This window comes from Capra hircus, chromosome 16 (assembly GCF_001704415.2).
Source record: "Capra hircus breed San Clemente chromosome 16, ASM170441v1, whole genome shotgun sequence".
NCBI classification, from domain to species: Eukaryota; Metazoa; Chordata; class Mammalia; order Artiodactyla; family Bovidae; genus Capra; species Capra hircus.
This window is the reverse complement of record NC_030823.1, coordinates 30259357-30277804: the sequence shown is the minus strand read 5'-3', so window position 1 is coordinate 30277804 and position 18448 is coordinate 30259357. Positions and strand designations below refer to the sequence as shown.

At 46.9% G+C, this 18448-nt stretch overlaps 1 protein-coding gene across 1 annotated transcript in view; it reads left to right on the top strand.

The window, feature by feature from the left end:
• The window catches only part of KIF26B (kinesin family member 26B), a 518472-nt gene that overhangs the window by 409212 nt on the left and 90812 nt on the right, over window positions 1-18448 (top strand). The window contains exons 6-8 of the mRNA XM_018060247.1: window positions 9954-10160; window positions 15054-15147; window positions 16349-16611. Coding sequence (XP_017915736.1) covers window positions 9954-10160; window positions 15054-15147; window positions 16349-16611 — 564 coding nt within the window. The remainder of the gene's footprint in view (window positions 1-9953; window positions 10161-15053; window positions 15148-16348; window positions 16612-18448) is intronic.

Below are 18448 nucleotides of genomic sequence, written 5' to 3'. Positions count from 1 at the left end.
AGAGGGAGGCACTCTCAAATAGGGAGGCCTTTTGGAGGAACTGACAGTGAAAGCATTGGAGTAATTGTGGTTAGAGTTGCAGGGGTTGAACTTTCCTCATCTTTTTTCATTGAATGAGAATGAAAGTCTCTAAGACTTATGAAGGGGCCAAGGATTTGAGATTTGGGATGATGTCTCCCTCCCCCTTCCTTCCTCCCTCTCCCCACCTCTTTTAGTCTGAGGAGGTCCCAAGAATGTGGAGTTGGGCATGGCGATCCATCGGGTGCATCAGTTTTTGATGAAATGTTTATTTACCCTAAGTGTTAGCCAAGACTGTTCCAGATTTCAGCCTCTTGGCCCTAAAGATCTCTCAGGTGCTTTTTGTCACTAGGACAAGAATCTCCTTCTTCTCTTTCCTGGAACTAAAGCTGCAGAGTTGCAGCTGGAGAAACAGCCTCATCCTGGAGTGTGCACCCCCATGGCTTGTCCAGGAGGGGACTCCCCAACCTTGCATCAGATCCCACCTCTTCAGGATTTCTCTCCCAACAGCAAGCATGTTGGCCTAGAAAAACCTCAGTGCTGAGCATGAGGGGGTTCTACACTGGCTTACCTAACGTCTGGCCCCAGGAAGCACTGAGAACTCGGGCTAATGCTGCCCAGGCCTCATTCATATGAGGTGTTGCCAGGAACAAAATGATCAATCCATGAGAGATGCACATATTTAATAGAACTTGGGAGCAGCTGGACAGGGTTCCTAGCTGACAGTTTTATAAAGAAAATGGATGGAAGTGATGAATACCAGAGAAATACACAGCTTATTATTAGATGATCGTGGCTGTTGCCTTTTTGATTTAGAGAACTACACTGTTTATTGTGGTGCTCTGCTAAATTCCATGGTGGGCCTGGCAGCTAGTATTTCTGGACAGTCCCCTGACAGGGTCACTTGACTTATTTTCAGAGTTCGGGTGTTTATTTATCTAGGTCAAAGGCCAGAAACAGTGGAATATTGAAATTCCTGGGACCAAGGAGAATCCAGCAGTGAGGTACAGAAGACACTAAATCAAGTGTCAGGTTAGCAAGCTGAAGTCTTCATATTTATGATAAACTGGGCTGCAGAAAAGAAAAACAGCTTTCCCTTGGCCCTGTTGGTGGCCAAGCTGAACAGCATCTTTGATGACAGCCAGCACCAGCAGACACAGCATTTCTTGAATGTTCACTATTTAAAGACAGATCTGTTAGTTACCTCTCCAGTCAGAACCCATGAGTGAGCTTGAGCGGTAAATGGGCCTTTTACAAATAGTGAGAGTCACTCAGTCATGTCTGACTTCTTTGCGACCCTATGGACTATTGCCTGCCAGGCTCCTCTGTCCATGGAGTTCTCCAGGCAAGAATGTTGGAGTGGGTTGCCATTCCCTTCTCCAGGGGATCTTCCTGACCCAGGGATTGAACCTGGGTCTCCTGCACTGCAGGCGGATTCTTTACCATCTGAGCCACCAGGGAACCCCAATAAGTTCCCAAATCCAAAAGAGTCCCTTTGAAAGAATTCTAATTTAAGGAGTTCCCACTACTGCTTTAGCTCAGTTGGTAAAGAATCCGCCTGCAATGCAGGCAACCCTGGTTCTATTCCTGGGTTGGGAAAATCCACTGGAGAAGGGATAGGCCACCCACTCCAGTATACTTGGGCTTCCCTTGTGGCTCAGTCGGTAAAGAATCTGCCTGCAATGTGGGAGACCTGGATTCTATCCCTGGGTTGGGAAGACCCCCTGGAGAAGGGAAAGGCTACCCACTCCAGTATTCTGGCCTGGAGAATTCCATGCGCTAAGTCCATGGGGTCTCAAAGAGTCAGACATGACTGAGAGACTTTCACTTTCACTACTGCTTTTCTCGCAAATGTCTTCCAAGCTGTGTTTTATCTGTTGAATGGGTATTGCCAAAGATAAAATAACCACAGTCACCTTCTGGTGACTAACTACGATGGTTTTCCTACTCAGTATTCAGAAAAATCTCCAACTGTCACGCAGGATTTATAAAAAATCAGGCAACAGAGAGAGTGGGTGGCAGTTGGAAGGCATGAGCTAACCTGGCATCTGTGCAGATTGGGCAGCCTTGGATAAGCATGGAGTTCTGTACTGTATGTTGATGTAACATTGTCTCTCTTTAGATCTCTCCTACAGGTAAAAACTATTAAGAATCTAGTGACTAGATCTCCTGAATTCGTGGTTTAAGGTGTTTACATACAGGGAGAGCAGAAATCATTTGCTTCTTGAACACCAGCTCGTACAGCAGTGTCATGAGGAGGGTTCAGTGGGATGGTCACTATTATTTATTGAAGACCTACTTTGTGCTCAGTACTTAGCATGTGCGTGCGTGCTAAGTCACTTCAGTCGTGTCCAACTCTTTGCAACCCTATGGACTGTAGCTTGCCAGACTCCTCTGTACTGGGATTCTCCTGGCAAGAATACTGGACTGGGTTGCCATGCCCTCCTCCAGGGGACCTTCCCATCCCAGGGATGGAACCCACACCTCTTACATCTTCTGCATTGGCAGGCAGGTCTTTTATTACTAGTGCCATCTGGGAATCCCACTTAGCATGATTTTTTGCTTCATAATCTTGTAAAGCCCTCTAGACTGGGATTATTATCTCCATTTTATTCATGAGGAAACTATTAAAATATGTTGATAGTCACACAGCTTGTAGAAGCCAGGACATTCTGACTTCAGAGTTCATGATCTTTCTAGATGTGGCTTGCAGAAGGTGAAGCCTCGTCCACGGATATGCATTAGTAAAAGGTACAACTAGAACTCAAACCCAGGCACCGGGTCTCCAGAGCTTCTGCTGCCAAGTGCCGGGCTCTGCTCCACGTGGTCAGAGAGAGGACCTGCAGACAGTGAGCATTCTGAACACTGGAGAGAACATTCCACATTCCTCTTTCCTTAGACCCGAGAATACCTGTGTCTTAGGATGTATGTCTAAACAGCTCATCCATTTCAAATAAGTATCCTACCACTGAGCTAAGAGATGGAGCCTTTGCTAACAGGCGGCTGTCAGAGTCACTATCCTTGCAACAGACCAGCCCCTGAAACATGCCCGTCTCCTTCCTTGAAGCCTGGCCAAGCTTTTCCCAGCCTGCTAGTTGGTGTGAGGGACCCTGATCCCAGGGACTGCCTGGTCATGAGCTTCAATGTGACTCTGTGATTCTGTAAACAGGAACTATGTGCAGATGGAATAATGACTTGGTAACCTAATGTTTGAAAGCCCCGTCTGTAAATGCAGGGAACCCGTTTGGTTCTCCCTGGACATCCTAGCATCAGAGTTATTTGAGACCTCCAAGGTTATTACTATTTGGCATATGATTCCATGGTCTCCTTAGAAACTCCTGGAGGGACTTCTGTGATGGTCCAGTGGTTAAGAATCTGCCTGCCAACGCAGGAGACATGGGTTCGATCCCTGGTCTGAGAAGATCCCACATGCCACAGGGCAGCTAAGCCTGTGCAGCACCGCTGCTGAAGCCTGCTGGCCCTGGAGCCTGTGCCCCACAACAGGAGAAGCCCACGAAATGAGGCGCCTGTGCGCTGCAAAAACGAGTAGCCCCCACTCACCGCACACAGCAGCAAGGACCCAGAGCAGCCCAAAATAATTAACTAATTATTTGTTTTGAAAAGGTAATTTCAGATATTTCTAGAAATTTTATCAGAAAAATGTCTAAACCTTCTTCTGTTCTAAAACCCAATTTTAATTTGCTTCTTTACAAAACATCTTTGCCCCTCTCTCCTATCAGGCACATTTGGTAACTCAAAAGCGGAAAGGAAAGTCATCCTTGTGGGTTTCACTGTGCCAGTGGTGGATTAGCAAGAGAATCTTACATTAGGCTCTAAGTAGGAAATGGGTGTTAGTCGCTCAGTCGTGTCCAACTTTTTGCGACCCCATGGACTGTAGCCCACCAGGCCCCTCTGTTCATGGGATTCTCTAGGCAAAAATACTGGAGTGGGTTGCCATTTCCTTCTCCATCTAAGTAGGAAAGCACTCTTTAAATAATGGCTGGAAAATCACACCCTTAATACCTTACAGTGTGTTTTAGAAATTGGTGCTTCATCAAAATCTTTTATAATAGATTTGACAGAATGTCCAAAGCATAGAAGAATATGGAAGATTGCTCAATTTCTTGCTGGATCAGAAAAGTGAGTGTGTTGAGAAGAATACACTTTGAGAAATATATACTGTTTAAGGTGCCTGTCTCTTCAATCATCTTACTTAGAATGGCTGGAGAATTTCCCTGAAGTGGCTAATGTACCATAAGTAGACATTGTGAGCGTATTATCTTGTGTGATCAAGACAGAGAAGAAAGGATAAAATAAGAGAAATAGCTCATTTAGCTTTTAGAGCCTCAGATCCAATTTTACACGGATTACTCACCTTTACAGAAGACATAAGCAGACTGTATATGCCTTAATTTAATTTGAGGCAGAAGAAGAAGGAGGATATTTTATTCTTGTCTCTCTTGTCATTGTGTGTGTTCATTAAATAAGTTTTTGCTTTAATTTTTAAAATTAAGCCTAGGAGAAGGGCTTCTAATGCCATTAATTTGATGCAGAAAGTCTATTTTGTACTAATTAGTTTGAAGAATGCAAATCCATTCCTTTTTTCCTTCAAAGAGTGATATTTCACATTTGTATGTCATTCTAGAGTATGTCTTTTTTTTTTTTTAATCTCTTCATGCTTGTTCTGCAAGGGAGGTGACGCAACAAGCCCACATTAGGGGTAAGGAAGCCAAGCCCCCCTCCCACACCCACCCCCATCGCACCTTAGATGAACAGCTGCACCTGGTGGTGATGTTTGCCTAAGAACCCAGTCCCCTGGCTCCTGGTTCACTGCAGTCAGTGCCCATCACACCTAGAACCTGTGAGAATGGAGAAGTACTTCAGGTATGATAGAGCCTGTCGTTATTCTCCCGTGTTTTTTCCTCAAGAGCCAAATCCCATCCAGACATACACAGAAAGCAGGCAAGGCTTCCTGGTGTGCTGCGGGCAGCCCAGCAGTGCTTCCTGCCTGCCCATTGGCTCGATCAGGTGGGGCTGGATGTCAGCTCACTCTCTGGTCCAGGCCTCTCTCTGTCTCATCTGAGCTGAGAAAGTCGCCCATGAGCGATGGCAAGGTGGATATTTCCATGGCTTACATTCATCAGAGTCCTCCCTAGTGTCACCACGTGCCTCAGTGGGATGGAAACCAACCCTGGGCTGGAGTTGTCAGTGCTCCCGGCTCTGCAGTTTGGAGGTTCTGTCTCAGGAGATGGCTCCTTGGGGTCTAGAATCCCCTCTGATGGTCTCACCAGCTCTTCTCGCCCCACCATGCTTCTGGTTGGTGGGTTCTGATGCACCCGTCTTATGTGACTCTGCATGCCTCGGAGAACCATTTCCAGATGTGTTTTAGAAACTTAAGAATATATGTGGAAGGTGAAGATCATTCTGATACTGCCGGAATTGAGACAGAAATGATGCCACCCGGTGTTCATGGTTAGGGTGATCTGATGTCACCATGACCAGCTTCTATTGAGCTGATTCTTAAAACTCTATGAACTTAGACACCAGGATAAAGAACCAAAATACAGAAATAGAACGTGACTGAAAGATAGTGGTGGTGAATTTACTCTTCCGTTTCTAACCTTGTAGGGAAAACTATTTATCCTTGCCAGCACACTCTCATTGCACCAGCCAGGGACTGATCCCTGTTACACGTGTGTTGCTCCAGAGGCTTCATTGTGAGGCTCCACAAAGGACCTGAGACAAAGACACACCTGTGAAGGACTGCTGGGTCCTCTCCACATCCCACCACCTCACCATTGCCTGCAGTGTTTCTCTGACCGATGAGGGACCCTTTGAATGGTCAAATTGGCCCCCAGCCCTCCTAAGCCATATAGTCTGAAGAGAACCTGTGACCAGACAGCTTGTGGGCGGAGACACAGGCGGTGAGGAACCTTCCTGGTCCTCAGCCTCAGTACAGGCGGGGGTCTGGGTGATCACATGGGTGGAGCAGTGAGCACCGTGGGGCTGCCTGTCATGGGCTCCCCAGAAGGCTGAGGCAGTCAGCGCTGCTTCACATTGACGGAGAGTCTGTCCAGCTCAGGGTCGAGGCTCTGTGAGTCTCACAAACCCGCCTCTTCATTCGTCCCGCCAGGCCATCCAGGAGGAGGCCCTGGAATGATTAATGAGCAGGACAGCAAGATACCTGCTGTTGGGAGCAACACCTGTCCTGCACCAGCCACTGAAAACTCCAATGAATGAGGCAAAGTGGAGTCTCTACCAGGGAGCGCTTTGGTAGGTGAGGTGCTCAGCTCCTCTCAGGGAGTCAGGGCACAGGCTGGCATTTCCCTACTCTGGGCCTTTCTAGATCCTCAGTTGCTGAGCCCAAAATAGTCCCCTCGACCCCGAGAGCTGGGGAGAAGGCTATGCATGGTGACAGCTGTGGGGACCCTCTTCCCAAGGCAGTGGCGAGGAGGGTTGTCAGAGATGTTGCCAAGAACCTACCGGTATTTGCCACAAAAGCACAAACTCCTGGCAAGAAGTTAGGGGACTTTCTCGATCACAAGTGGTATTTCCTTAGCGCTTTAATTACAGAGGATTAGTAGGAAGTGGAGTGCTGGGCTCAAGGAATAATGACACAAAGAAATGAAGCAGAGAAACCCAATTTCCTTCCTTTAAGGGTGAAAAAAATATATATCCATTTTAAATGAATTGCAAAGAAGAGAATGGAAGGTGGCATTTACTTCATCCCAGAATTCGGTGGGTTTTTAAAGAGCTGTGGATCTCCTTGGTCAGACCAGTGGCTGAGATCTGCAGCTTGTCTGGGAAAATTGAACCACAGGCCTGGAACTTCATTAAGATTCAGAAGCCTTCCCCCTGAACAAATGACTCGCCGATCCAGTCCCTTCTCTCCTGCTTCTCCTTGTGGGCCCTTGCCTGGCTTAGCTCATATTTTACATTCAGCACCTCTAGTTACCCAGAAATTGCATGTGAAATTGTGAAATAGAAAAGCAGTGGGCCATGTGACTCCATCAGTTCTGCCTGGGCTTGCATCATCCCTGACTCGTAGCGTTCAGGGGCTGGGCTAGGAGGTTGTCTGACAGAAAGCCCAGAGGCCCCAGGCACCTACCCAAAGTTGCAATTTGAATACATGCTCTTAGCACACCTGCTGTGTATAGACATGAGTGGAACTGAAAGAATATTGGAGACATTCACGGTGAACAAGAAAATTGCCAGAATGAAAGGTAGACAGATGTGATGGTTATTGTCATATAAGCAGCGACTATGTATGAGACTAGACGGTGTTTTGCTGATGGGAGCCTTGTAAGTCCCAGCACTTCATACCCAGCTCCATCTGCAGTGATTCCCCCATGGCATCCTGTCTGAGTCCAGGGCAAAGTGTTCTAAAACCTTATCAGTCACACGCGATTGGAAAACGCTAGAATATCGTGATTCTGAGAGAGGCAAGTACAGGCCGGAGGGGGAAGGGAGGCAGCAGATGGGGGAGGAGGAGGGGGAGAAGAGGAAGCAGGAGGAGAAACAGGAATCAGGCCCCTACTCTGTGCTCAGTACTTCACATGTCAGTTCATTCTCACAACGATCCCATGAGATAGGCATTGTTGTTCCTAATATACAGATGAGAAAACTGAGGCTCTGAGAAGTTTGACTGTGTATGGGAGGCAGTAGTTGGCATAATGGAAAAAGTATGGATTGGATACTTTTCAGGGTTTTGGAGTCAGACAGAGGTGGGATCAGAGCCCAGCTGTACCACCCGCAAGTTCTATAACATCTGTTTCCTCATCTATAAAATCTGGACAAGTCCGCCTGTGCACAGGCCTATTGAGAGGGTAAAGTACAATACCATTAGTAATAGCACAGCCTTAGCATACCATAGACCCTCAGCAAAAGGCAGGTACCATTACTTGACCTCCCAGTGAGTTGGCTCTTCCCATCACGTAGCAAAGCATTGGAGCTTCAGCATCAGTCCTTCCAATGAATATTCAGGGTTGATTACCTTTAGGATTGACTGGTTTGATCTCCTTGCTGTCCAAGGGATGCTCAAGAGTCTTCTCCAGCACCACAATTTGAAAGTGCTCAATCTTCAGTGCTCGGGTGACTCATTGGAAAAGACCCTGATGCTGGGAAAGACTGAAGGCAAAAGGAGAAGAGGGTGGCAGATGATGAGAGGGTTAGGTAGCATCACTGACTCAATGGACATGAATCTGAGCAAACTCTGGGACATCGTGGAGAACAGAGGAGCCTGGCTTGCTGCAGTCCATGGGGTTGCAAAGAGTCAGCTTCGTGACTGAACAACAAGAGCAGCAAAATTATATGACCTCAGTGGGAGAACAGAGACCTGACTGTGAGAGGTCAGCTTCATCCCAACCTTGCCCTCTTCCACTATGACCACAGCCTCTGGATCTGCACTAGAGAACTATTCTTAAGTGATAAGAACAAGCCAGCCAGGACATCCGATGAGTCCAGTGCCCTAGGAGTTCTTGACATTTCAGCTTTGCCCCCTGCAGATGAGTCCCTATGCCTCAGCAGACAGGCTGAGATAAGCAGGAGGGTGACCTCACTCGCTAGGCACAGTGGAGAGTATTCTCTGAGCATTTCCGTATGCTTGAAATCTTTGATGTAAAATTTTACAGTCCTTTTCCCCAAAATTGATGATTGACATTTCATCAGGCCTGAACGTTGATTAGATGAAGAGGGCATGATGTAGAGAGGAGTTCAAAAATACCCCTATGTGTGACTTCCCTGGTGATCCAGTGGTTAAGACTCTCAGCTTCCAACGGCAACAAAGCCAATGTGGGGGGCGTGGGTTTGATCCCTGGTCGGGGAATGAAGATCCCACATTCCACACAGCATGGCCAATTAAATAAACATATAAATTTAAATAATAAAAGTAACCCTATTCATAACATCAGAATTTGCCTCCTTGTATTAAAAAAATCCCCTCCCTTTTCGTCTGTCTGCCCTGCTAGTCTTTGCAAAGAAGACTGTATTATGGTCTTTGCAGCCCCAGTGCCTGGCTCCTAGGTTAGTTGCTCACACGTTTGGACTGAACTAGCTCCACGGTAACAAAGAGCTGGTAGGGGAGCAAATGCTGCCATTTTCTCAGGACTCGAGCCTCCAGAACTGTGCGTGAGGCTTCAGCTCGACTTCTACTCAACTCAAAGAGTCCAGGGCAAGCAGTCCATTCCCACAAGTGCCCTGCTCAGCACTGGGATGGGGCTGGGCTGCATTGAGCACTAGAAATGTCCACGTTCAATGACTTAAGGGGTAGGTTAAAGGGGGTGCTGCCTCCTGTTTCCCGGAGAGATGTGCTTTCATCCCCTGAAATGACCATTTCTATGCACTCACTTAATGGGATCTCAAATAACATGTTTCAAACAAATCTTTTATCACTTTTGCCCCTTAGAACACATTTCAAATGCTGGTCATTAAAAACAAGCCATTTTCACAGTCCTCTAATGATGACACTAATAACTGTGGGTTTTTGTCTCTAAGAGTCCTGATGTGCAAGAGGCAAGGAGTAAATTACGGAGCTAACTTTCATGTCCAGGGTTTATTGATCTGTGAGCTTCGAGAGAACTACACTAGCCCCCAAAGCATGGCAGTCCAGATTACCTTTTCATCTAAGTAATTGGGCCACCTGGGTACAGTTAACTTTCTATTTATATTAATAGGAAGATAAAGAGCATGATGTGCCAGTTCTGTAATAAAGTAACGGACGTATCAAAATATTCTACCTGGTAATTATAAATAAGTCAGTTTTCCCATGACCTGCTGAGGATTATGTTGCTAATTCATTGTGCATTTTTTCATAATTTGACATGAGATGATTCCACACTGCCATATACACTTGTGTCTCCAACGGACGTAAAAATACTCCGTCATAAAGTATCCAAGTGTCTTAATGCCTGTCATTTCCTGCCTTTGTTTCTTTACAGGTGAAAGTCATGCTTCGCATCTGTTCCACGCTGGCTCGCGATACCTCAGAATCCAGCTCTTTCTTAAAGGTGGACCCACGGAAGAAGCAAATCACCTTGTATGACCCCCTGACGTGTGGAGGTCTAAATGCCTTCCAAAAGAGAGGGAACCAAGTTCCTCCTAAGATGTTTGCCTTTGATGCGGTTTTCCCACAAGATGCTTCTCAGGTGGGTATAACCCCTCCTCAGGTTCAGGCCATATTGATTAGTTTCAAGAATCTGTAATTCTTCACTAGGACCCAAGAGCTGCCTTCCAGAGCAGTCTGCTGGGTCAGTTCCAGCGTCCACACAGCAACGTTTGCAAGTCAGTTTGAGTGCCATTGACTAGTTCAGTCCTTTTGAATGGTTGGTGTCACACCTTGGGCAGGCTGTGCCAGGATTTCAGCAGAACATACTCTTGGAGAGAAGGAAGAGTGAGCCAATCAGTGGATGGCAAACAGGAGCAGGAAGGGAGCAGGCCAAATTGGAAGCTTCAGGAACAGCTGCATCAAGGTGCTGGCGACTGGTCCATTGGGACCCCACTTCTGCCTGGGCATCTGCAGTGGCCCACCAGGGACGTGTCTCTGCCTGGGCTTCTGGGTGTGAACCTATAAGAAGAGAAAAGCTGTTTCCAAGAGCTGGGTTAGAATTAGGCAGGGTTCTCCAGCTCCATAGAGGGTAGTCCTAGTGAGGACCTGGAGTGTTAGGCAGAGAAATTGAGGCTGCCTTGCAGTCCTGTGGCCTGGGTCAGGCTAGGGATAGCTCTTGCTGCATTACAAACTGCTCTAAACCTAGTGGATTAAAACAGGAATAACTTATTATCACTCATGAATCTGTGGGTCAGCTGAGCATTCCTCTACACCCAGCTTGGCACACCTGTGCATCAGTGATCAACCCTGGTTTGGGTCAAGAACTCCATTGATCTTGGCTGGATGTTATCGCATGTTTGAGGATTGGCCACCTTTAGGCTGGTCCAGAGTGGCATTGGGCAGCTCATTTGGTCTGTCTTCCATGTTGTCTCTTATCAACCTGCAGGCTATCCTGGGCTTGCTGTCATGGCAGTGACAGGATCCAAGCTTGCAGGCCTCTTGTGGTCTTAAGCTCAGAACTGACACATCGTCCCTTTTGCTGAATTTGATTGGTCAAAACTTGAGGGGTGGGAAGAGGCTCTGCCTCTTGATTGGAGGAGCTGCAGAGTCACATTGCAAGGGGGAAACACAGAGAGCGATGGAGAATTGTTGCCATTTTTGTTGTTCAGTTATGAGTATAATTTGGAGGCTTCTTGGGGGCCTAGGATGCCAAGATTCCTTAACCAAAGCTCCTGGAACCCATCCCAGTAAGAACAGGTGTCTACTAGAAGATCCACTTACACCATCTGGTGCAATTCATCTGCCATGAATTGGTGCCATGGATCTTGTAGCAGACATCTGTAACCCAGGTTATAGGTGTACAGTGGCCTACTTTGCCTGCATTCTGGCATCAGACACCTGCACCTTCCTGATAAATTTCTAGCACTTCCCAAGATTTATTCAAAACAATGTACAATCAGGTAACTAATAGCCTAGAGCAGAACCTGAAGACAAGGTGCTGATGGCTGCCTTTTGCAGCTCCTGTTAATTTCCTCCATGTGGCATCTGAATGTAGGAAGTAGTGATATTCACATGGGCACGTATATTACAGCATTGGCACTTAGCACATATTATAGGCTCCATTCATTAACAAGCCGAGCATGTGGTTTCCCCAAAGAGTTTTACTATGAAAAGATGAAGTACTTTATGAATAAGTTCTATAGTTTCTCTCTTCGTTACATTTTTTCTCTGTATTCTACCACCCAATGGGCTCACTAATCTAAACCTGACATTGGGTCTAATAAATGACCCACAAATAATTTAATTAAGCTAAAACTTTTCAAAAGCAAATCTCCCTAAGTCATAAGAATTCCAAAGCAAACCCTAAATTAAGTGTGGCCTATTAATGAGTTTTAGATTTATTCCGGAAAAGGGAGCCATCTTTATTGCTAGTCTTTGCTTACATTTCGCACTTGGTTCCAGGGCTCGTGTGCTCACTCTGACAGTTGCAGCCACTTCAAAATGCTTTGATTTTGCTACGGTTCTAATATAGTCAATGACAGTTCTATAAATTAATAAATTTGCAGTTTTCAAGAAGTTTCATGTACATTAACCCACTTGGACTCTTCTTGGAATCCAGTGGTATTGGAAAGGGAGTTATTGCTGTTTTCACATTACAGATAAGGAAACTGAGACTCAAAAACTCAGTCTCTCCTTCATAGACCCTTTCCTGGGTGGACATCCATCCTGGATTCTTCCTAAGAAACAATCTGTGTCCTGCTCAGTATGGTGTTGTATCTTTGTCCTCTCGTCAGTTTATCCACTGTTTACTAGCAGTGTGTCCTTGGGCAAGTTACTTCACCTCTCTGGGCTTCGGTGTGCTCAACCATAAAATGAAAACAAGATCAAAATATGCCTCATGCGGTTGCTGTGATTCACTGCGTGGATACACATGAGGTGCTTAGAGCAGAGCCTGGACGTAGTGAGTGTCCGATCAATGCTATTTCTACTATTCTGTTGTCCTTGTTAGCAGTGATATCAGGCTGCTGGCATGGCCAGCCTCAGCCCCTTGGAGGGAACGCCCTTTGAGCCTCTCAAACGGGGAAGCAGGAAAGTGTGCCAAAGGGGCCTCTGCCCTCAGGCCCTTGTGGTTGTCCTGTGAAGCAGCAGCCACCACAGTGGCTCGAAGCAGTCATGAGCTTTGCTTTCACTGGGTCTCTAAGGACATCAGATTCCTGAAGCTCAGCAGTGCTTAGAGTAGCCCTTGCTCCTCCTTATAAGCTACCCTCAGTACCCTCAAGTGGGCTTGGCAGTCATCAGCTGCCCATTGCTGGGGCAGAGCTCTGCTGGGTCCAGCTTTTGGGAGGTGTCTTAGTCCATTTGCACCCTCTTAGTGAAACAGCACAAACTGGGTTTCTTATAAGCAACAGAAATTTATTTCTTACAGTTCTGAAGGTTGGAAGTCCACAATCAAGGAGCTGGCAGTTTCAGTGTGTGGTGAGGGGTGCTTCTTGATTCATAGACAGCTGTCTTCTCCATACATCCTTACATTGTGGGATGAGCAGGAGAGTTCTCTGGGGCCTCTTTTGTAAGAGCACTAATCCCATCCATGAGGGCTTTACCCTCATGACTTATCACCTCCCAAAGTCTCCACTTTCAAATACCATCACACTGAACATTCAGCATATGAACTTGGATGGAAGAAGGGGAACGCAAACATTCTGTCATCACCAGGAAGGGTGGGTGGGAGAACTGAGGCCTGCCTGTGGGGAGCCCAGCCCTGCCCACAGAGTCTGCTCGGGAAGGCTCCTGCCTCTCTTGGTTCAAGGGGAAAGACAGCAAAGGGCCTCCAGGGACCACGGTCAGCTCCTCACAAACACCAGACGGACATGTTGCTGAGCATTCTCTTCTCGGTGAACACTGGGCAGGAATCCTGCATGGGGACGCCTGCCCGCCCACCCTGTGCCCTGTGAGGCCGCTCCTGTATCTCTCTGACCTCGGGCCTTTGGACAGGGGAGTCAGGGATGTGTGTGGATTTGGCTCACATTCAAGCGTCTTTCTCTTTGCTGACCTTGAACCTAATATGGTTTATTTTATGTATGGCTCTAGATGGGCTCTCAACCTCCTAGATCCCATCTCACTTCATATCCAAGGAAGGCAAGATTCATTTGTTGATAACTTCTCCCAGTCCTGCAGAGGCACGTTAGCAAATTCCATCAAGTTTCCACTGCCTCCATCTCAGGGTTTGGCACTGGGCTCTCATTGCTTAGGCTCTGGGGGTGAGACAGAGCCTGTGGTCCCCACCGCAGCCTTGTCCAGCTACCACCTTCGTTGAGTGGGAGCCCCCAGCAGGGCTGCCGAGGTGACCACCAGAACAGTTAACAGCTGTTGGGAGTGTGGTTTTTCCGTTTCAGTTCAGGGGAGAAAATTGATTTTTGAACACTTAGGTTCATTGTGTTGCTGCAACCCTGAGTTGAATAACTGCATTCATTGCCGAGGCTGCAGTTCTCAGATTCCCACTAGGAGGCACATTGCTCTGATGCCCGTGGAGCTATCAGTTTGCACGTCCTCCGACTGCTTCCAGATCCGCCACGATACTGAGGCAGAAAAGAAGGTGCAGCACATGGCGAGTGATTGGCCCTCTCGCTGCTGTGGGAGCCTCGGATGCTAACCAGAGGGATTTCCCACATCCCCAAATCAGTTCATGAAATGTACTTTCCTTTCATTTGCAGAGCGCTGTATTATTGGGTGTTAATGGGGAAATACCAAATGTCACCAAGAGCCTGGCCTCTGTCTAAAGATTTAATAGTCACATTGGAGATGAGACATATAACAGGCTGAAGAAAACCCACTGTAATATACTGACCGGTGGTGATTAATAGTGTATATGTTGAGTGTATCTATAGAGAAAGAAAGAAAACCTGGTTTTGAAAAGGGAAGGATGGAGACGGAGAAAGAGGAGGGAGTTAGGAAGACAAAGCAGACATCCATCATTAACCCCCTGCTTGTATTAGAACTATAATGTGTCTCAAGGTCACTTTTTCCTGAAATGGCACATCAGCTTTTACTCTCTAATAAAGCCTAATCTATTTCATAAACGCGTGCGCACACACACACGCACATGTGTGTGTGAAAGGAAGGAAGGATCTAGTTAGCAGAGGGTGAATGGAAAATTTAAATATTTGTACAAGGATGCCAGAATGGCAAATCAGAGAAGGGTGTAAGGTCCGTGAAGGCACCCTGGATTCCCATTCCAGCCTGTTCCTGCTTCGTCTGCAGAGACAGCGACTGAAATGTATGATTAGCAGAAGGGTGGTTTGCATGTAATGAGTGTAACTTTCAGGCATGCAAGGGACTGGGAAGTATGAAGGGTTCTGAGAACCTCCAGGACTCCATTAGAGCTGACCCATCTGAAAATGCCAAGGCTTTGTGACCCTGAGCCCGAGGAAAGCAGGCACAAATTTCCATTGTTAATGGTCCACTCACAGCTTGTGTCTCCTCTTGTGTCTGCCAGGCGGAAGTGTGTGCTGGAACCGTGGCAGAAGTGATCCAGTCTGTGGTCAACGGGGCAGATGGCTGTGTGTTCTGTTTCGGCCACGCCAAGCTGGGTCAGTGAGAACTTTGCTTCTTCATGCTGCTTGCTGGATTCCCTATTACTTCATCCTTTTTTCAGTATTGTCCTTAGATGAAGGGGAAGGTGTTTTCCTGCAGTGCTGAACCGAATAATCATGAATAACTGTTTCTGCTTCTGAAATGTAGATGTTTATCCTAAGTGGATTCCCAGTCATCTAGTAAAGCCTTAAAGTCCGGAAGATGAACAAAGAGTAATGGGGTTGTTCCCAGTTGGTCTGGGTCAGGGTCATGCCCAGAAAGCCAGCAGGAAAATTACGTTTCCTGAGCAGGGGTTGTTGGGGAGCAGAGAGGGTCCCCCTTTCCTCTTGGATTCTACATAAAGCCAGAGGAGCAGCCACCAAGCAAAGCCTAGATCCCATTAGACCCTATCTGGGGGGATCAGTCTGGAAGCACCCCTACTTCCCACCACCCAGCGGTCGAGAACCCACCTGTGCTGAAGCACCTGGGAAAGGAGGCCTCCCCACAGCTCTGTGAGGGCCTAATGACTGAATCCTCCTGAAGTGCCTTCTTAATCCTGACCTATGGCCCTCTGCTCACCAGGTCTTACCTGGCGTGCTTGATAAGTTAGTAATTTGGGGCGTTCCGAAACATGGCCCTGGGCAGAGCTCCCAGCAGCAACTTTGCTATAATGGAGCCAGTTCTAGGCCAGGATGGAAAGCCCATTTCATCTCACTACCACTTCTTGATCTCTGATCAAAGCAGTGGTCCACATTTTAAAGGGAATTTGCTCATGCTATAAAAGTATACCCAGCATTTAACTTGAGAAAGGATGCAAAGTGTAAGCATGTGGAGTGAATCTGTGGGGTGTGATAAAAAGACCTATAACAGTGATGAAACACCTCTAGCCGTTGCACCATGAGGAAAACAGTGCGGAAACTGGACAGCCTGTAATGTTGTGGGATCTTCCTCGAGGTCAGTTGTGATTTAACCTTGACATCAGTCTGGGTTCTCACATTCTTTATTATAGCCCTTCCATCAATAGTACTTGGAAATGTCTTCTTTGTTGTTGCTGTCACATTTTTGTTGTTGTTGTTGAATAGTTTTCACCTTTTCGTTTCCTTTCTTCCCATTCCCCACTCCCCAGGCCTTTCTCCTGCATCCTTGCATCTATTCCAGGGACTGCAGAATGATGTCCAGACACTCAAGCTGCTGTTCTTTCTTCCCTTGCCCTCCCAGGAAAGTCCTACACCATGATTGGCAAAGACGACTCCATGCAAAATCTGGGCATCATCCCCTGTGCCATCTCTTGGCTCTTCAAGCTGATCAACGAACGGAAAGAAAAGACGGGAGCACGTTTCTCGGTGCGGATCTCAGCCGTGGAGGTGTGGGGTAAAGAAGAGAACCTTCGGGACCTGCTGTCTGAGGTGGCCACGGGCAGCCTGCAGGATGGCCAGTCCCCAGGCGTGTACCTGTGCGAGGATCCCATCTGTGGCACGCAGGTGATTGCTTCCGGGGGCTTGGTCGGCTCCGGGTGGCTCATCCCTACCTCAGCGGCTGGGGCACTTCACCTCGTGACTCACTCAACATGTAAACTGGGAAGGCTTGCAAGTGTTTACTTTAAAGTGGACTGGAACTTTATGGCCTGCAGCTGCAGGACCAGCTGCTTGCCCAACCTAAATATTTGTACCTTGAATCTAATTGACAATGAGCAGGAACCACAATTGTTGTAGCAATCGGGGGAAATTGAATTCACTTTTCTTTACGCCCCTTTCCCCCCCCCCCAAAAAAAAAAGTACAATCTTTCTTTTGTTTAACAACAAGCCGAAATATTTACTGCTTTGCACAAATAGCTCCAGCCATTACTGGGACTGTTTATGGCTCTATAAACTGTGTTTCTGGCACTGGTTTACAGCCGGATTAGTGGTGCTGTAGGAAAAACTAATAACCACTTTCTAATTAGAACCATGATATAATTGCTAAGCCAAGAGAAGTTCCAGTTGGCCTCTTCAGGATGTCTTGCCTGTTGAAAGTGTTTCTACCTCGCTGTTTGATGATAGATGCAGGAATGACCTGGGAGGCCTCTGGTTTACACCCAGAAGAATCACTTCCTTCAGTCTCTAGCAGTAGGCTTTAGTTTCTAGTTTTATCAGATGCCTGCATTTAGATGTGTTCATTTTGATAAGTATAATACCTATCTCGTCTCAAGTGGGATTATTTTCTCAGGTGAAGGTACCCTCTAGTACCCCCATCTACTCATACCTGTCCATGTTCTTGCCCTGCTTACAGCATCTCAGATCCTCCTACTTCCATTATGCATCCTCGTGATTCACACAGCCTTACGTGACCTTCCAGGATCACATATTCCCACTTCCCTCCTTGCCACTCATCTTAAATTACATTTAGATCACCTCAGAAAGCAGTGACTCTCAAACTTTAATGTGCATAAGAATCCCTGAGGATCTCGTTAAAATGCAGATTCTGGTTCTGAAGGCCTGGGATTGGGCCCCTGATCATGCATTTCTAACAAGCTTCCCAGTGACTGACCGCACTCTCAGGAGCAAGACTCTAAGACATCCACCATCCTCCCTCTTACCCTAGGCCTTTGCAAATTCTATTCCCTGTGCATGGAACAGTGCATGCTCCTCTCCTCTTGCTCTTCATCTGGCTTACTCCTTATTTGGGTGTATTAGCTAGATGTCACTCCTTCCAGGAAGCCCTCTTGGATGTTTCTGCTGACTGTCACTTGTGATTGCTTGGTTAGTTCTCAGCAATGCCCAAAGGTCTGTACCATGTCTGACTAAAATTGGCTCTTCATAGTTTTAATGATTCATCAGATATTATTTGGATATGAAACCTAAATAGAATGCAAGCTAAGTGGTCATACAGACCTTAATGCAGTGGTTCTCAAACTTCAGTCTTCATCAGAGTTGCCTGGAAGACTTGTTAAAACACAGACTGCTGGGCTCCACCTCTAGAATTTCTGATTCAGTAGGCCTGGGATAGAGTCCTGAAATACGCATTTGTAACAAGTTTCTATGTTATACTGATGTTGTTGGTCTGGGGACTACACTTTGAGAACTACCAGTTGGAAGCATAAGACGTGCTCGGACCTCATCTACACAGCACCTGTGACAGAGTTGGTGTGACCCTACCCACTGTTCCCACTATAAGCATCACCTAGACATTCAACTATGCTATAACCTCTATTCACTTTTATAACATCAATAATGGAGTTCCACAGAGGTGAAAGCTCTGATTAAATGAAGCTGGGAGGGACTGGGGGCAGGAGAAGAAGGGGACGACAGAGGATGAGCTGGCTGGATGGCATCACTGACT